We start from the raw sequence: 20,808 nt of genomic DNA, 5'->3' as shown, positions 1-20,808 counted from the left end.
AAAGACCTCAATATAAAACCAGAGACACTAAATCAGTTAAAAGAAAAATCGGGAAGAACCTGGAACACACTGGCACAGGAGACAACTTCCTGAACAGTACACCCACAGCCCAGGCTTTAATGTCAACAATTAATAAATGGGACCTTGTGAGACTGAGAAGCTTCTGTAAGGCAGGAGACACTATCAAGAGAACAAAGCAACAGCCTACAGACTGGGAAAAGATCTTCACCAACCCTTCATCTAACAAAGGTGTAATATCCAAAATATATAAATAACTCAAGAAATTAAACACCACAAAGCCAAAGAACCCAATTGTGAAATGGGGCTTGGAACTTAACAGAGAATTCTCAACAGAGGAATATTAAATGACTGAGAAACACTTAAAGAAATGCTCATCCTCATTAGTCATCAGAGAAATGCAAATCAAAACAACACTGAGATTCCATCTTACACCCATCAGGATGGCTAAGATAAAAAATTCAAGCGACACCATATGCTGGCGAGGATGTTGGGAGAGAGGAACACTTCTTCATTGCTGGTGGGAATGCAAACTAGTACAGCCACTTTGGAAATCTATCTGGTGCTATCTCAGAAAAATGGGAATAGGTCTTCCTCAAGACCCAGCTATTCCACTCCTTGGAATATACCCAGAAGATGCTCCAACACACAACAAGAAAATTTGCTCAACCATGTTCATAGCAGCCTTATTCATAGTAGCCAGAACCTGGAAACAGCCTAAGTGTCCCTCAGTAGAAGAATGGATAAAGTAACTGTGGTCCATTTACACTTTGTAATACTACTCACCTATTAACAACCAGGAATTTCTGAAATTTTTGGACAAATGGATTGACCTAGAAATGATAATAATGAGTGAGTTCATCCAGAAGCAGAGACTCAAATAGTATATACTCATTTATAACTGGACACTAGGCCAAGAGACATGTCCCATGAAAGTCTTTACTTACCAGGAAAGTGGGATAGAAGTGAGGATATTCTAAGGTGAGAGAAATATAGAATATAGGGAAATAGATGGATCCAGAGAGTCCTAGAAACCCTCAAGAAGAACACTATGATGGGCAGGCCTGGGCTCACACATTCTGCTTGATCTATGACACCAACCCAGTACAATACATGCAGTCATCATCAAACCCCTGCACAGACCTAGCCAAGTGACAGAATATTCTCCACAGTTAAGTGGAGACTGGGGACTGACTTTCACGGGAACTCTGATGCCCCATATTTGAGCATGTCTCCTTGATGGGGAGGCCCAATGGCACTCGGAGGAAGGATAGCAGAGTACCATGAAGAAACTTGATACCCTAGCATCATACTCAGGGGGATGAGGTCTCCATCAGTCACAGTCATAGTAAAGGGGAATGGGGTGAAAGTGGGAGGGAGGGAGGAATGAGAGGATGCACTGGATGGGATAGCAATTGAGATGTAATATGAATGATTTTATTTTACAATAAATGAAATAAAACAAGAAAACAACAACAACAACAAAAAGAAAATTCCAAGAAAGAAAAGATTTAAAAAATACTCAGTATTGTTATGAAGACACACTGTCAAATCCAATTGTTTAAGTCTTATGGTTATACTGCAGCAAAAAATCTTTTTGAAGAATTTGTCAGTGAATGTGCTATTCACAAATTTAATACTCGTTATGTAAGCTTGCTTGAATGGACTGAAACACGATTTTCAATATTTCCCAGTATTGTAGTCACTTGTGATTTACTACATAGCAGGTTTCCCTGTGCAATTTCACTGTATACAGTCTTATAATAGACGTTATGGCTATTTTTTACTATTTGAATATTGTTAATCTGAAAAAATAGTCCAAACAAGATTTAGTTTGACTTGTTAAGTAATTTTTATTGTTGTGCTTTCTACTGTTGGATTATTTGGGCCTTCATTCACTTTATTTACCCATTTTTCTTAGACATCTCAATATATTTTGTGTGTGTGGAGGATTCTTTCATTGCCATATCACAACCTAGACTAAACCAATTTCCTTAGTATTTTTGTAGCTGAGAAATAGAGCCATGCACAAGATGGCTTTCCTCAGTATAGGTGAAACGACACCATCTAATGCCTTTAAGTTATATAATTTTATAGAACTGAGGATTTCTCTCACACACTAATGTTTTCTGAGCAGAGTAGGCAGTGATTACATATACCAGACTAGATTCAGGGGTGAATCACAATGACACATTCAGACAATGATTAACCCAGGATGAACAAAGAAGAGTAGGAATGTCGAAGTTTCGAAGCTCAGAATGTAAACAGGGGCTTGATTTTTTACTGACATTAATAGATAATTTGGAAGTGAGGAGTGCAGGAGGACTATTGGTTCTTCCAAAGTGAGAAATAAATTGATTGTTTTGGGCAAAGGCATTGTAATGTTCTGCAGATACAAACATAAAACAGAGACAATTTTTGAGACACCTAGAGTCAGTTTGAATAGTTGACAACATTGGATGTCTTCTCCTTTTTTTTTTTTTAAGAAAAGCATTAACTACTTATTTTCCCTGTGTGTGCATGGCATGGACATTTACAGGCCTTCTGTGAATTAATTTACCACAGCAAACTCTGATAGCATGTTTTCAACAACAAAATTGTTTTCATATGAAAAGTTTCTTGCTTCAAACTTGGCCAAAACACCCCAGTCAAGAAGTTGAACGCTGAGCTGTTGATGTCTATCTTCTTGGCTGAAATCCTGGTCCCTGTGGCTAAGTAAGATACAAAATATATTTTCCAACTTGTTTTTAAGCAGTGTACAGGCCCTCAGATGTAGAGCTCAAGGAAAGTAAGAGTTTCAGAACTCTCAGTGGACACTCAGTGGTGTCAGGAAGAACTTGGGGTAATTAGTGTTACAGCTGCACTCATTAACAAAGTGAGAGGCGAAAATGTTCACAAACAATTGAGCTGAATATATACCTCCTGGACATCATTATATCTGTTTCTACAAGGCTTCTGGCTGGGCATGTACTTGTGTAAATATGATGTTCTGGGTTTTTATCATTGGGATCCTGCCTGGTACCAATTTTGTGCAGGCCTTTAGTGACAACGAGTGCTATGTAATGATTAGTGAAAGTTTTTACCATGGAGGAGATGTCACCATTGGTGCATTTTTCCCTCTTCATATTCACTACACAGGCAACAGAATTCTTGATAAAACACTTGTGCACTATTATCAGGACCTTTACACACAGTAAGTACAATTATTTATTATCAGATTTCAGAATTTCTGTGACTTACAGGATTAAATGAATCAAAACATGCTTTTGATGTTAATAATCACTTTTCCATACTCAAATTTCTTCAAGTGTATTTTTTCTTCTTTTCATCTTTCAAATAAAAAGTGATAATTTTGATTTTATTCATCTTGATTTTATGGTATTATGTTGAAAAGGATCTTTCATTGTCATGTTTGCAATGCCAGATGATTTTAATATTTTTATTGTTATGGTTTCATATAATGGTTAAGTCAATCTAAGTATGACCATGTATGTCTGGGCTTTCTTTAAGTGGACATGTGTTCCTGTGAGAAGAAATGATGTTAGTGAATGCAGAGACTCCTGAGTGCCTGAAATATTCCTATAGTGACAAATTGTGACTGTGATCCTTATATTTGAGACCACTTTTTTGATCTACAATATCTTTATTTACTCAATTTTTGCATTTTAGTGTATCTTTGTTAATATTTTTTATTCTTAGACACATTCTTCATGTTTCCCTGTTTTCTATATATGTTTCAAGTGAGTTTCCTCATTTATATTTACCTGCTCATCATCACAACTATTGTGTGAAAAAATCAGTAGGAAGACAATATGCAGAAATTAACAAAATAAAATATAGTTATGAAGGTGAATTTTTCAGTGCGACATTACTGTGTATTTATTAAAAGATTGGTATGTCTTAAGTAAAAATTCAAGGACAGTGGAATAAGAAATACATTAAGATGTAAATCATCATTAGATTTTTGGGGTGGTGCCACACATAGTTTTAAATGATAATAGCATAGATGGACCCAGATGTGAAATTTCATAACTAAATTTAATATTTAGTACTTTGGTACAGCAACTCAAGGTAGATCTAATTTCTTAAGGGTCATATTTTACCTCAAATAAAATCACAAGTTTGTCTTGGATGCTAGGTAGAACTAATTTTACTTCATCAAATCTAGTGCTTTTTTTTAGTCTTCTTTGGCTCTCTACTTTCAGCAGCCCAGGAAGCAATGTACATCTCTATGTGCTTTTCTCTATACCATCCAACAACAAGCTCATATGTGCAAACACTATATTTGAGCTCCATGACCCATCAGTTTCTGACACGTCAATGACGAATGAAGGGATTGTATTCTGTAAAAAAAATTCAACTTTAATAAATATCTTATTCTTCAAAACTTTTTATTATTATTTTTATTTCTTCAGTTTACATCCGAATTGTAGCCTCCTCCCTCATTGCCTCCCAGTGCCACCCTCTCTTCCCACAATTATTCTTCAGAAAGGGGAGACCTCCTCTCCTATCATCTGACTTTAGCCTATCAAGTCTCATCTAGACTGCCTGAATCCTCTTCCTCTGGGACCTGGCAAGGCTGCCCCACTAGGGGCAAGTGATCAAGGAGTTGATATCAAAGTCTATGTCAGAGACAGCTGCTATTCCTCATATTATAGCACCCAGATGGAGAGTGTTCTGGTTATATATTACATCTGAGCATAGGGTCTAGGCCCTCATCATGCATGGTGCTTGGTTGGTTGGTACATCAGTCTCTGTAGCAACACCCCATTGGTCCTCTTGTGGAGTTCCTATTCCCTTCAGGTCCTTCTATCCCCAATATGTTCCGTAAGACTCCCTGTGCTCCACCTCAAATTTGGTTGTGATTCTCAGCATTGGCTTGGATCCCCAACTGTGCTCAGCCTTTCAGAAGATCTCTATGGTAGTCTCCCATTCTTTTTCTTCTTTTCAATCACTTCTGGTATCTAGTCTAGTTGCCCTTCTGAATGAGAATTAAGCATTCTCCCTAGGGCATGACTTGATATTTGGCTCCTTTATGTCTATATATTGTTGTGTGGTTGTCCTGCATTATGTAGTTAATATCCATTTATAAGTGAGTATATACCATCTCTTTACTCTCAGCAGCTCAGGAACCAATGCAGATTATTATATGTTTCTCTTTATACCATGCAACAACAAGCCCATATGTGAAAAGACTATCTTTTAGTTACATGAACCATGAGTATCTGGCTTATCAATGATGAATGAAAGGATTTTATCCTGTTAAAACTCAACTTTTTCTATAGTCAAAATAAAACAAAATTAGCTCATGACAGGAAAAAATTATATTTACTGTGAAAGGTTTACATTGTCTTGTCTTATGCAATGTAATTCTCAATCATCTTTTTCAGTTTTCACTTAAACCCATTTGTATTACATATTTTTCCAGAAAAAAAAATAGGCTAAAGGAGAAACTACAAGTTTTCTAGGATATTGATATGGAGTAAAAAAAACTTGACTTTTTACTCCACATTTATCCTCCTGTGTACTAGCAGTGAAAATGGTTCAATTCCTAATTATTTCTTGATCCTATGCACATTTCTCCACTCTTCCCTGCGGCCTTATATTTGAGGTCTTTATTTCCCTGAATTGCAGCCCTGTGCTCTTTTCTTTGTACACAGCCAGAATGTCCAGAGTACAGCCTCTAAATCCTTTCATGGGGGTCTATCTTGTGTCTGGCATGCATTCATTTATTTATTTGAGAACTTAATCTATGATGTGTGCTCACTCTTCTCAATCCTTTGATCTTATTTTATCTCCAGATTGTCCTTTTAATTGGAACTCTTGTTGTGTTTGCTGGCTGCTCTAGTATCAGAACAATTAACAAGAGAATATAACATGCAGAGCTTTTTTCCAGCACAGCCAGGAATACAAACACAAGCATACCATTAAGTATAGACCAAGCTCTCTGATGTAAGAGATTTAGACATGGTCTGGCTGAAATGAGTGGTGATGGCAGTTGTTGCTGGAACTGTGCTTCAAAAATATTCCCTATTTGCAAGCCTTTATGCTATTTTCTTAAGCACTGATTGATATGGGAGGGCTTAGCCCAAAATGGGCGGTGTCAACCCTGGGCAAGTCATCCTTGGTTCCATGGGAAAGCAGCTTGACTTAACCACAGTGAGTAATCCAAAAAACATCATTTTTCTATGACCTGTGGATCAGAGCTCCTGCTTCCGTTTCCTGACCCATTGGGTTAATATCCATGAGACTATACCATGCATATCTTTCTGAGTCTGGGTTACCTCACTCAGGATGATCATTTCTAGTTCCATCCATTTGCTTGCAAAATTCAAGATTCTGGTTGTTATGAATAAAGCTGCTATTAACATAGTTGAACAAATGTCCTTGTTGTATGGTGAAGCATCTTTCATGTATATTCCCAGGAGTAGAAGAGCAGGCTCTTAGGTAACATGATTCCCAATTTTTCTGAGAAAGTGCCAGATTGATTTCCAAAATGGTTGTACAAGTTGCACTCCAACCAAAAACTGACGAGTGTTTCCTTTTCTCCACATCCTTGCCAGCATATGCTGTCACTTGAGTTTTTGATCTTGGCCATTCTAACAGATGTAAGATAAAATCTCAGAGTCTTTTTGATTTCCATTTCACTGATAGGATGTTGAACATTTATTTAAGTGTTTCTCAACCATTCTATATTCCTCTGTTGAGAATATTGTGATTAACTTTGTATCCCACTATAATAAAGTCATTTGGTTTGCTGGTGTTTAATTTCTTAAGTTCTTTATATATTTTGCATATTAGCCCTTTGTTGGATGTAGGGTTGGTGAAGGTCTTTTACCAGTCTGGAGGCTGTCATTTTATTTTGTTGACAGTGTCCTTTGCCTTACAGAAGCTTTTCAGTTTTAAGAGTTTTATTAACTGTTGTTCTTAGAGCCTGAGCTGTTGATGTCCTTTTCAGGAAGTTGTCTTCTATGCCAATGAGTTCAAGAACCTTTCCCCATTTTCTTCTAACAGATTTAGTGTGTATGTTTTTATGTTGAAGTCTTTCATCCATTTGAACTTTAGTTTTGTGCAGAGTGATAAATATGGGTCTATTTGCATTTTTCTACATGTAGCCATCCAGTTAGTTCAGCACCATTTGTTAAGGATGCTATTTTTTCCATTGTTTGGATTTTGTTTCTTTGTAGAAATTCAAGTGTTCATAGGTGTGTAGGTTTCTGTCTGGATTTTTGATTCTTTCCCAATGATCAGCCAGACTATTTATATGTCAGTACCATGCTGTTTTTATTACTTGCTCTTTAGTCCAACTTGAGAATTGGTATGGAGACTCCTCTGGAATATATTTTATTTTACAGGATTGTTTTTAGCTATTCTGGGCTATTGGTTTTTTCATATGAAATTGAAAATTAATCTTTCAAGGCCTATAAATTTTTGTGTAGGAATTTTAATGGGAATTGCATTGAATGTGTAGATTGCTTTCAGTAAGATGGCCATTTTTACTATGATGATTCTCCTGAACCATAAGCATTTAGATGTTTCCATCTTCTTCAATTTCTTACTTCAGAGACTTGAAGTTTTTTTTCATACAGGTTTTTCACTTGCTTGCTTAGAGTCAAACCAAGATACATTACATTATTTGTGGCTATTGAGAACTGCGTAGTTTCCCTAATTTCTTTCTCAGGCCACTTGTCACTTGTATACAGCAGGGCTATTGATTTTTTTGAGTTGATTTTTTTCAATTAATTTTTTTCTTTTTTTATTAATTTATTCTTGTTACATCTCAATGGTTATCCCATCCCTTGTATCCTTCCATTCTTCCCTCCCTCCCATTTTTCCCTTATTCCCCTTCCCTATGACTGTCCCTACCCAGATCTAGCCAATGGACAGGACATTCTCCACAGTTGAGTGGAGAGTGGAGTGGGGTATGACTTTCACATGTACTCTGGTGCCTCATATTTGACCATGTCCCCTGGAGGGGGAGACCTGATGGCACTCAGAGGAAGGATAGCAGGTTACCAAGAAGAGACTTGATACCCTATGAGCATATACAGGGGGAGGAAATCCCCCTCAGGAGTTGATTTTTTTATTCAGGTATTTTGCTGAAGGTGTTTATCTTTTGTAAGAGTTCCTTGCTAGAATTTTTGGGGTCATTGATGTATAATATCACATCATCTGTGAACAGTGATAATTTGACTTCTTCTTTTCCAATTTGCATCCTGTTGATCTCCTTTAGTTGTGTTATTGCTTTAGCTAGAACTTCAAGTAGTATAGGACAGCTCTGTATTGTCCCTGATGTCAGTGGAATTAGTTTAAAATTTTCAACACTTTGCTTGATGTTGGCAATTGGCTTGCTGTATGTTTCCTTTATTATCTTGTATCCCTGCTCTATCCAAGACTTTAAACATGAATTGGTGTTGGATTTTATAAAATGATATTTTGTCATCTAAGGAGATGATCATGTGTTTTATTTTTTTCCGTTTTTTATATGATGGATTACACTGATGGATTTCTGTATATGGAACCATACCTGCATGCCTTGTATGAAGCCTACTTGGACATGGTGAATAATATTATTATGCTTTCTTGTATTCATTTTTTGAGTATTTTGTTGAGTATTCTTGCTTCTATGTTCATAAGATAAATTGGTCTGAAATTCTCTTTCTTTGTAGGGTCTTTGTGTGGCTTAGGTATAAAGGTGACCGCAGTCTCATTGTGTGAGTTTGGCACTGTTCATATTGATTCTGTTTTGTGGAAAAGTTTGGAGAGAATTGTTATTAGGTCTTCTCTGAATGTCTGGTAGAATTCTGCATTGAAACCATCTGGCCCTAGCCTTTGGTTTTGGATGGGAGACTTTTGATGGTTGGTTATATTTCCTTAGGAGATATAAGACTATATATTTGACTATAGATTAATTTGTTTACCTGCTCTTGATTCAATTTTGGTAGTTGTTATCTATCAAGAAAATTGTCCATTTCATTTAGATTTTCAAAGTTTCAGGCATATAAGCCTTTGAAATAAGACCTAATGACTTTGTATTTCCTCAGTGTCTGTCATTATATCTCCCTTCTTTAAGTGTTTTGTTCAATTACTTAATTTCTTTCTTTGTGTATTCCTATTCTAGTTTCAGAAATTTATTGGGACTGTTGGTTTCTGGTAGTGTGGGATGGTCTGGGAGTTTGCTTCTGTTATTATGCTGATCTCTTCCCATTGTTATGCCTCTGGTATTAGCAGGCTTGGTGGTATCTGATAGAGTGTTTGTGGGTTGGTATAGACAGTGGGACTTTACACTACTCACTTATGCTGGACTCACTGACTCTGTTGGCTCCCAGGGAGGCCAGGTTACTGGGAAGTGTGCAGAAAAGTATCAAAGCAGAGAGCTGTTCTAGTGGACTTGCCTGGTTCCCCCTAACAGAGGACAATGGGACACTGATTCTGTTCCCAGTCTAACTTACCTCTGTTGAGATCACTGCCTCTGTTGGCTCCCTGTTTGACAATCAGGTATATGAGGCATCTGGGAGCAGTCAGAAATATAGCAAGCAGAAAGCTGCTCCTGTGGGCCTGCTTTCCTCCTAAGGTTGGAGGACAAAGAGTGATGCTATTGTTTTTGCAGTATTGGGCTCCCTCTGAGTCAGGTTGGACAGACATTGTCTGCCAGCTAGGTTTGTGGCTAGTCTTGGAGAGTTTATGCAATGCCTGCTGTCTCTGAGCCAGAGTGGTTGTAAGCTGCTAAGCATGTGGTTAGTCTGGGAGCCGGAGCTCAGTGCCTGCTTTCTCTGAGCGTGCATGGTCAGAAACCACACACCAACCAGGCTTATTAGAGCTAGACTTTGGAGTGAGTGTCAGGAGCCCATGCCTGCAGAGACCTGGGAATTTTCTGTGAACTATTTCGGGTGGCCCAAGGCTGGACCCAGCTGTGCTCCACTCCATTTGGACCCTTTTCACCTGGTGTTTTGTGGTTCTTGGATCTGACCTTATGTCTCTGTAGAGTCACTGCTGCCCTGCTGATCAAATAAGGTGTGTGTTGGGTACTGCCAACCTGTATCTCCCTTATTTTTGTTATTTTGAGATAGGTTCTCATTAACTTTTTGTTGTTGTCATTGTTATTGTTTCTAGACAGGGTTTCTTGATGAACCTTAGCTGTCTTTGACTCGCTTTGTAGACCAGGCTGGCCTTGAAACTCACAATGATCCACCTGCCTCTGCCTCCCTAGTGCTGGGATTAAAGACGTGTACCATCATGACTGGCTTTTTTCTCATTAACTTTTTATAGCCTCCCAAATCTTGGAACTTACAATGTAAACAAGGTGGCCTGGAATTCAGAGATCTGCCTGACTCTGCTTACTGAGTGTTGGAAATAAAGGCATGCACTAAAACTTTCAGCAGGATGTTTTACTCTTTATTTGTTTCCCTGTGCAGCCCTGGCTCTCCTGAAATTTTTTATATACAAAAGGCTGGCATTGAGCTCAGAGATCCATTTGCCTGTGCTTCCTGAATGCTGGGATTAGTGGTGTGTAACATGTCTGTTTGTGTTCTAAGGACAAAGGGAGAGTGCGAGAGTGAGAACAAGAGGGAAGGATGGAGGGAAAGAGAGAGACAGAGAGAGAGAGAGAGAGAGAGACAGAGAGAGAGACAGAGAGACAGAGAGACAGAGAGACAGAGAGACAGAGAGACAGATAGAAACAAACACACACACACACACACACACACACACACACACACACACACACCCCAGGCAATTAGATGATTGAGGAGATACGAGAAAAAATTTAAAAGAAAAAAATCTTTCATTATAAAAGAAAATAGAATAAGAGATAAGAATAAAAAGAGAAAAAAATTAAAAAACAAAAAGAAAGATATTACATATGCCTTGAATATGTAGATACTTTAAATATATTAATCAAGATGAATATTTAACCAATCTATAAAATGCAGATTTCAAACTTGCTATATGAAAAGAATGAAAAAGATACACATAAAATAGTATTGAACTTTAGACAGAGTTTTAATTATCATCTATGAATTGTTCATTTTCTGACACACTTTGTTCTCTTAAAACATGAAACTAAAATAAAGTTTCCATCTCATAATCAGTTCTCAGGTTTGGAGGCTTGGAGCCCATCTTCTGCTTTGCTGTGAAATGTGAAGTAGTGATTGAACTGTTTATTGTGTTTGCAAAGCTTTGATTCTATGCACAAAGGTGTCAAGGTGATAAGTATCATATCTGTGTACTTATGCATTTGAATCTATTCTGTGCATTGGTAAAACCATATTTTTTTTTTGGTTACCTGTAATTCTGAAAAATGTTTTTCCATTAGACATACTTTTTAATTTTTCTTTTGGCTTTTAAAATATTTATTGTTCTTTAATATTTTATATAAAAAACTTTGATACAGTTTGCATTTTAGAAGCACTATTTAGTTAGAGCATTGCCTTGATTGTTGTTGACTTCCTTGGTGTCACAACACTTAAGAACCTGACTATCTCACAATAGTACCTCAGCTATGGGTGAGATTTTGCTCCCATCTCCTTCTCCACACTAGGATTTTGTCTTCTTTGAACACACATGATCTTGAAAATGCTTTCATAATCATTGTGAGTTCAAATGTGCAGCTAGAAACACGTGGACAAAGGTATTGCTTCCTTAAGATTATCCTCAACCTCTGGCACTTATAATATTCACACTTCTCTTTAGTAGTATTGATATTGGTGTGATATGTCAGCCATATTTATGGCTGAGTACTTCATAGTCTGTTAATATCTGTGCCCTGATCTGTCATTGTCTTCTGTGTTATTTGCCATGTATTATAAAAAGAAGCATCTCTAAATATAGGAGAATGGGGAAATAGAAGAATCCAGAAGGTCTTAGAAATGTACAAGAAGAACATCATGACAGGTAGATAGGGGCCCAGCGGTATCTGCTCAAACTACTGCACTAACCAAGGACAATGCAAGTAGTAAATATTGAACCCCTACTCTGATCTAGCCAATGGACAGGATATTCTCCATAGTTATGTGGAGAGCAGGCACTGACTCTGACATGAACTCTGGTGCCCCATATTTGGCCACTTCCCCTTGGTGGTGAGGCCTGGTGTCCCTCAAAGAAAGAATAATCAGGCTACCAAGATGAGACTTGACAGCCTATGACCATATAGTGGAGGAGGAGATTCCCCCTCAGTCAGACCTAGTTGAGGGAAATAGGGTAAAAGTGGGAGGGAGGGAGGAATGGGAGGATACAAGTGATGGGATAACAACTGAGATGTAATCTGAATAAATTAATAAAAACACTTTTTTCTAATAATAAAAAAGAAACATCACTAATGATGGCTATGGAATGCACTGATTAATGGGTTCAACAGTAAATCATTAGGAATTAATATTATACTGTGTCCATTCAGCCCTTTGGTCTATGACCTACCTTCTCATAAACTCTTGTCTTTATTTATAAGGCTAAGCATATGCTCCATACTATTAAAGAAATCTAATATCAAATCAGACAAAAATTGGTTCCACATATATCATGTGTACTCATTTTTGTACCAGTGGATATGTTACATAAGGACAGGCTTTCTGTATCTCCCATGGTTCACAGATGAGTAAAAGCAAAAATTATATTAATTTTCTTTGGTAACATTCATAGCATCTTCCAGCACTATGAATTTAGCCAGGAAATGTAAAGCATTCAGGTAAGTACCAGGTTTTTTTCTGCATGTACTATAATTCATGTATTTGGTGCCTTCAGGAATGGAGTCTTACTATATCAAGCTCTGAAGGACCCAATCTTGTACCTTCTTGATACATATATTGTAGATAATGAACATGAAAGATGTATGATACTTGACTTTCTTAATGTGATTCAGAATGGTTATTTTAATTGTATATAAACTTAGAAAGATGTAAATATTTCTGGTCTGATTAATTTTGATGCCTGGTATTTTTTATTTGAAAGTTCTTTATAGTATATTTTAAATTATACTATTTCATTGCTAGTCTCTGCATTCCTATTTTAGTCTTAGTTGTCTGTCACACTGCTCCTAAATTATGTGGCTTTCATAATTTTATCCTGATAAATATAATTGCATTCTTACTTGTTAGATTGAAATTATAATATATAAGATCTTTTGTTTCACTTCACGTCAAGCTTCTAGACAAATGCAGTAGGTTAAAAAACACACTTTAGAGCATTTGATCTGTAAGTCTGAGCAGCATCTTAGAAAAGGAGTACAGAGGAGTAAAGAAGCACCACAACATTCTTTAAGCCAGCATACATGTCAGATATGTAGTGATGCTAAAGAAAAAATAAGTTTTGGAAACTGAATAGGGAATAACAAAATCAGCCATATAAACATTTGGTGAAGCAAACTGAAAAAAAAAAACCAGAAAAACAAACAAAACAAAACACTTTAAGAAAACTGTTTTATAAACATCACACTTTGATACTAAAAAATATACTATTTCTTTTCAAGTACAGTTATGGCATCATTAAAAGTGCAATTTTTATCACCATTTTGTTATAAGACACGTAAATTATTGCCCTATAAAGCAAAATGTTCAAGGTGCAAATGTGAGGGTTGAGCAGATCTCCCAAAGAACAGGAATGTATTCTTGTGATCCAGTGATCATGTGGAGGGCAAAAACAAGGAGAGGTGACTCCATACATGTTTGCTGGCCAGAGTCACAAGTTTATGTGCTAATGGCACCAAAATGTGGGGGCAGTAGGTGTGATGCTCTTTCTTCTTCATAGTACTGTGTAAGAAATGACAGAAAGAATCCTAATAATTTCAGGGTCAGATTGACTCATAGAGTAGATTTTTGGCCAGCCAGGGATACATGGTCAGAATCTGTCTCAAACCATCAAAAAATCAGTTAGTTAATAATTAAACAAATGAGTAAGGCACAAAGTGTGAATCCACTCAGGGGAGTAATATTAGCTCCTGTCTACCAATATAGCTGAATAACATGAATAGTTTCAGGAACTGGCTCTCTCCCATGGATTGGGTCCCTTGATATTTGCTTGTTACCTGCCACTGAACATCTGAGAGAAGATAAATTTTGGGTTGAAGGTTTTGTTGGTGGTTTGTTATTCTTATCTCTCCATTGGAAGTTCTGCCTAGCTACAAGAGGTGACAAAATCAGACTCTGTCTCCTGCTGCTATGAGTCTAAGCTAGGATGCTCCCCATAGATTTTCTGGTGCCTCTCTTACCCCAGGTCACTGGCACATCCCAGAGATGCCCCCCACATCCAATCTCTATTCTCTCCCCCAGCCCTCTTCCCCTCACTCTCCTTTTTCTTAATTTCTATGCTGAGCCCTTCCTCACACTAAATCCTATGCAGTTTATGTCCTCTATCTACCTCTAATGTTTATTTTATTTCACATTTCAGTGAAATTAGAGCATCCTCCCTTGGGCCTTCCTTCTTACTTATCTTCTTTGGGTCTGTAGGCTATAACATGGGCATACTATTATTTATGTTTAATTACCAGTTATAAGTGAGTACATACCATGCCTTTCTTTCAAGGTTTGTGTCACCTCACTCCAAATGATATTTTCTAGTTCCAACCGTTGTCTGAAAATTTCATGATGCACTTGTTTTTTAATAGTTGAGTCATAGTCCATTGTATATATGTACCACATTTTCTTTTTTTATTAATTTATTCATATTACATCTCAGTTGTTAGCCCATCCCTTGTATCCTCCCATTCCTCCCTTCCTCCCTCTTCCCCTCTACTTCCCTCCCCTATGTCTGTGACTGAGGGGGACCTCCTCCCTCTGTATATGTTCATAGGGTATCAAGTATCTCCTTGCTGACCTATTATCCTTCCTCTGAGTGCCACCAGGTGTCTCCATCCAAGGGACATGGTCAAATATGGGGCACCAGAGTTTGTGTGGAAGTCAGATTTCCTTCTCCACTCAACAGTGGAGAATGTCCTGTCCATCGGCTAGTCTGAGTACGGGTTTGAGGTTTACTGCCTATATTCTCCTTGGCTGTTGCCATAGTTTGCAGAGGACCCTAGGGCCCAGACTCGCCTGTAGTTTTCCAGGACCCGCTGGATTCTTCTATTGCCTCATTCTCCCAGGCTTCTCACACCTAAAGTCTCAATAGGATGTCTTCCCTTCTTACCCATTTTCCTGGTAGGTACAATTTTTCATGGGGATGCATACCTTGGACAAGTGTCTCGATATAAGTGAGTATATACCATTTAGCTCTTTTTGCTTCTGTGTGAACTCACTTATTATGACAATTTCTAGTTCAATACATTTGTCCACAAATTTCGGAAATTCCTTGTTTTTAATAGCTGAGTAGTATTCCATAGTGTAGATGTACCACATTTTCTTTATCCATTCTTCAGTTAAGGGACATCTAGGTTGTTTCCAGTTTTTTGTTATTATGAACAAAGCTGTTATGAACATAGCGGAACAAGTTTATTTCTGGAATAGTGGAGCATCTTTTGGGTATATACTCAGTAGTAGTACACACCCATGAAAGGCTTTAACCAGAAGCTGATAGAAACTGATTCAAAGACCTACAACCTAACATTCAACAGTCCTGTGGAGTCCTTTGCAAGAGTTGGGGTAATGACCGATGTAGCTGCAGGGGTGAAGGACTAAAAGAAGCCATTCAGAATCAATTAATTTGCCCATGGGGCCTCACAGAGACTGAAACACTGTGAACTGAGCATGCATGGACTGGTCCTAGGCACCCTGCATGTATGTAGAAGATGCACAGTTCAGTCTTCATATGGGTCCCCCAACAACTGGAGTGGGGTTTCTCTATCACTCTGATGCCTACCTTTGGATGCCACTCACCTAATTGGGTTGCCTGGTCTGTTTTCCATATGAGACAATGCACCTATTCATGCAGCAACTAAGTTTTCTAGGAAGGGTTGGTACACATGGGGAACCTCATCTTTTTTTAGGAGGATGGGAGGGGAAATTGTGGGAAGGATACATGTGGAGAGGTATTAAAAGGAAAGGATGTAGGTGAGTGCTCTGGTTAGGAGGTAAAGTGAGTGAAGAAAGAAAGAAAGAAAGAAAGAAAGAAAGAAAGAAAGAAAGAAATGAGACACTGTGTCCAATAATGTGGACAGCGTGGACTGACCTTGGATGTCCTTCTCTGTCTTGAATTTATAATTATTAACATACATAAACCTCTACCTGTATAGAGACTCATATCCAAAGAAGTGATGCAGACACCTCACAAATGCACAGAAAGGTGAAATATATTTGGGTATAGATTCAAATTACTTAAAATCAGCAATTGTGATGCAGAGTTCAAGTGCAGCCTGGTTTACATGCTGTGCCCCAGGCCACATTATTCAAAATATATTATAGAAAATAGAATTGTGGCAATATATGGTTTGAATTAATTTTGTGACTTTCTTTGAGTAGTAAGTACACTGCCACAGAAAACTGGGTGTTTATGTCAATATTTAATGACCTTTCATAGTTGTAAAGGCTGAATTGCCAAAATCCAGACACCAAGAGATCTGAGGTTTTGTCAGAACTAATTACTTATTTATTGGCAATATCTTAAAAATTACCACATATAAAAGATAAAGCAATATAATAATAAATTAGAGTCCCTCAGACCATAGGTAGTGAGTGTTAATTTTACCTACTCCTTTTGACTTAAAATGCCAACTATAATTCCAGTCATTTATGAGATGATACTAAAATAATGATTTAATAGAAATAGTGGCATTTCAACTGTAAACGTCATTGCAATTAAATCTGAAGGTTGTATGATCTATGTCTTCCTCCTGGTAATTTTATGAAATTGTTGCAGGTATAAGTTGAAGAACTACAAGTTTCTTCTGGCATTGAGATTTGCCATTGAGGAGATCAACAGAAATCCATATCTTCTACCCAACACAACTCTGGGCTTTGATTTCTATAATATTTTGTTTACTGAAAAGATTGTCCTCCTTGGTGTCTTTGTTTGGCTCACAAGAATGATTATTCCCTTAGTTAATTATCACTGTGGAAAGAAGAGAAAGTCACCTGCTGCACTCACAGGACCATCATGGGCAACATCTGCCCATATTGGGACATTGCTACAACTGTACAAAATACCACAGGTGAGGTATAAGGTGTGAGAGCTAGAGTCAAGTATACTTTGTTTATATTACAGATGTCTGAAATGTAAAATAGGGGCATTTGAGTTAATCAGCCATCAAAAAAGTATGAAGGTACTTGGTGGTCCATAGTTCCAATATTTGAAATAGGAAAGAAAGAGAGGTAGATGAGACCAGCTATATTATTTAAAAATGAAGGGTTGTCAGTGATTTTTGTGGAAAACTGGGCCTTTTAAAATATGAAAGAAAGTACCTTCTTCCTGATTGTTTACATCTATTGATTCAGAAGTGAGGTTGTGTTTGATGCCATTTTTCTTTCTTTTGTTTCCAATTGTGTTTTCTCTTCAGCTCACATTTGGGCCTTTTGATTCTACCTTGAATGACCGAGGTCAGTTTAATTCTCTCTATCAGATGGCCCACAAAGACACAACTCTGTCCCTTGCCATAGTCTCTTTGATGGTCCATTTTGGCTGGTCCTGGGTTGGTGTGATTCTCCCAGATGACCACAAAAGTACTCAGACTCTGTCAGACTTGAGAGAAATCATGGAGAGCAATAGCATCTGTATAGCCTTTGTGAAAATGATCCCTGGCACCTGGAATTCTTTTTCCAATGCATTATGGAAAAATTTGGTAAAGATACCAGAATCATCAGCAAATGTGATAGTTATTTATGGGGACATTGTTTCTTTACAAGGTTTAATGAGACATATTGCACAACTCTTAGTGACATGGAAAGTCTGGGTCTTGAACTCTCCATGGGATGTTGACACCCATTCTGATTATTTCATGGTAGAGTCATTTCATGGGAGTCTCATTTTCTCTCCCCCCTATGAAGACATGGTTGACTTTACAAATTTTGTTCGAACAGTAAATCCCTACAGATATCCAGAAGACAATTATCTTCCTAAGTTTTGGCATCTGTTCTTTAAGTGTTCATTTTCTGAATTTGATTGTCAACTTTTGGAGAACTGCCAACCCAATGCTTCTTTGGACTTATTGCCCAGACAGTATTTTGACCCAGCCATGAGTGAAGAGGGCTACAATATATACAGAGCTGTGTATGCTGTAGCCCACAGTCTCCATGAGATGAATCTTCAACAAATACAACTACAACCATATGATGATGAAGAAGGAATGGAAGTTTCCCCCTGGCTGGTAAATTTTCTCTCTGTGTTTTATTATCAGGGGTGTGATATTTTTATTTCCCATAAGTCATTCCAATTTTGCATCATAGGTTTTTAGAGTACATTGTCAGTAAGCAAGGGAGAAAATACTTGTTTCCCCATCTGGAGAACAAAGAAGAAACCTGTTTATGTGTCTTACATAAATGGCACACCAGGAAGAAGAAAAACTCATTAAATCACCCTAAATTCATATAACATGTTGCATCAGTTTCCTTCATAACATCTTCATTGTGAAAAATTTTAATTTTCCTATGTATTCCTTATAACAGAAGTAGGAGCTGTGGAACTTGAAGGGTTAAAATTTATCTGAGCACTACCATGCGGTTATATAGGAAGAGATCACGGTTAGTGCTCTTTTGAATTTAGGGGCCTCATTTTAAAAATAGGAACTCTGAATATATTCCAAAAGTTAATAGGATTGGCTAACTTTTCAAAGAAGTTTGAATCAGCTGAACCCACACAATTTTAAGTCTTAGCTGTGTTTAATTCAATGACTTCCGTTGGACATAGTGATTTTTTATAATTTAATGAATTTCAATCCAAGTATCTTTCATTTACTCAGCCACATTGTTGTCTGATTTACAGAACCTTTTTTATCATGAGATGTTAAAATTTCAGAGTTTTTTGTACTGTTTCTATGTAAATGCTTTTAGTAAATGCTTTTAGGTAGACTTTAACCCATGGTCCTAAATCTCTTTTAGTTCCTCCCTTTCCTAAATAACACCCTTCTGAGAAATCATCTGAGAGGTTACACAGTAATGGATGAGAGAAGAAACTTAGATTCTGGGTATGACATTCACAATTTTTGGAATTTTCCAAAGGGTCTTGAATTAAAGGTGAAAGTAGGAAGTTTTTCTCCAAATGCTCCCCAAGGTCAACAGTTATCTTTATCTGAGCAGATGATACAGTGGCCTACAAGGTTCACAAAGGTGAGTTGTGTCTTATGTCTCTCATTTGGTCTTTCATAAAATTGAAATAATTCTCATAATATGATGGTCCTTGGACACCCATTTGTTATTAATCAATAGTCATATACCAATAAGAAACTTCCTGTAAATAAATCCAGCATAGACCTTTTTATCATTTCCTGTGTCTGACCAATGTAAGTTTATTTTAAAATATTATTAATGCTAGCACCTTTTTCATGAGCAGAGAGTCTGTTATATTGCTCTCACTCCCTCAAAACACAGCTTGGAGGTTTGTTTTGTCACCCAGCCTAAGACATTTCAGTGAGAGGTAAGGTTGAATTTTTGTGGTTTTTAAAAAATTTTTATTGATAATATTCATATTACATCTCAGTTGTTATCCCACCCCTTGCATCCTCCCATTCCTCTCTCCCTCCTGCTTTCACCCTAATCTCCTCCCCTATGACTGGCTGAGGGGACCTCCTCCCCCCGTATATGATCCTAGACTATCAAGTCTCTTCTTGGTAGCCTGCTATCCTTCCTCTGAGTGCCACCAGGCCTACCCATCAAGGGGACATGGTCAAATACGTGGCACCAGAGTTCATCTGAAAGTCAGACCCCACTCTCCACTCAACTGTGGACAATGCCCTGTCCATTGGGTGGATCTGGGTAGGAGTTTGATGTTTACTGCACATATTGTTCTTGGTTGGTGCCATAGCTTGAGCAGAACCGATGAACCCAGATCTGTCCATCATAGTGTTCTTCTTGTAGGTTTCTAGGACCATCTGGACCCTTCTATTTCCCCAATCTCCCATACTTCTCTCACCTAGAGTCTCAATAGGATGTCCTCGCCTCTATCCCACTTTCTTGGTGAGTGAAAACTTTCATGGGACATGCCCCTTGGGCTAGTGTCCAGATATAAGTGGGTATATAGTAAGGTGGAATTTTTGTTTTGTCGGAATCTAGAAAGGTAGACAAGCATGACAGGTGTGCATGGATGCACGTGTGCATGTGCACACATTCATGTGCATTATGTTTGCTTTGCTATTTCATATAGTCAACAAAAGCAACTGAAGGAAAGGCAGGTTTGTTTGGGCTGACATCTGACATTGTGTGCATGCAGTATGTTATGTTGAGAAAAGAAAAGAGGTGATGGCATCGCATTCACAGACCAGAATCACACATCAAAGGATTTGATTTTGCTCATCAATTTCATTTTCATTCTACAACACTAGCCAATGAAATACTGACCCTATTTTTGGTCACTCTTTCCAACTCAAGAAAACATCTCTATAAATCTCAGAGTTGAGGGAGAAAGGCCTGCCTCTGACATGAACTCTGGTGTCCTCAATTTCAATATTTCCCCCTTACAGAGGAAAGTAAAGCAGGCTATCCAGATGAGATGTGATAGTCTGTGGTCAAATGGTGCAGGAGGAGGTCCCACTTCTATTAGAGGTCATGGGGAGGTGAACAGAGTGTAAGAGGAAAGAAGGTGGAAATGGAAAGATATAATCTAGAGCGTGAGAATTAGAATGTAATGTGAATAAATTATAATAAAATTTAAAAAATATCCTCACAGAATTGCCCAAGCATTTATTTCAAGGATTAATCCAAGCTCTGTAGAGATGTC

The 20,808-nt window shown here is 37.7% G+C and overlaps 1 protein-coding gene across 1 annotated transcript in view; it reads left to right on the top strand.

The window, feature by feature from the left end:
• Positions 1-3,080: 3,080 nt before the first annotated feature.
• The window catches only part of LOC311592013 (vomeronasal type-2 receptor 116-like), a gene marked incomplete at both ends in the record, with an annotated part of 41,421 nt that continues 23,693 nt past the window's right edge, over positions 3,081-20,808 (top strand). The window contains 4 exons of the mRNA XM_084771934.1: positions 3,081-3,211; positions 16,801-17,092; positions 17,438-18,244; positions 18,975-19,202. Of these exons, the coding sequence (XP_084628060.1) occupies positions 3,081-3,211; positions 16,801-17,092; positions 17,438-18,244; positions 18,975-19,202 (1,458 nt within the window). The remainder of the gene's footprint in view (positions 3,212-16,800; positions 17,093-17,437; positions 18,245-18,974; positions 19,203-20,808) is intronic.

The sequence above is a fragment of the Acomys minous genome, assembly GCF_964271855.1.
Source record: "Acomys minous genome assembly, chromosome: 2".
NCBI lineage: Eukaryota > Metazoa > Chordata > Mammalia > Rodentia > Muridae > Acomys > Acomys minous.
Note: the sequence above shows the minus strand (reverse complement) of the source record. Positions and strands in the feature narration are given on the sequence as shown.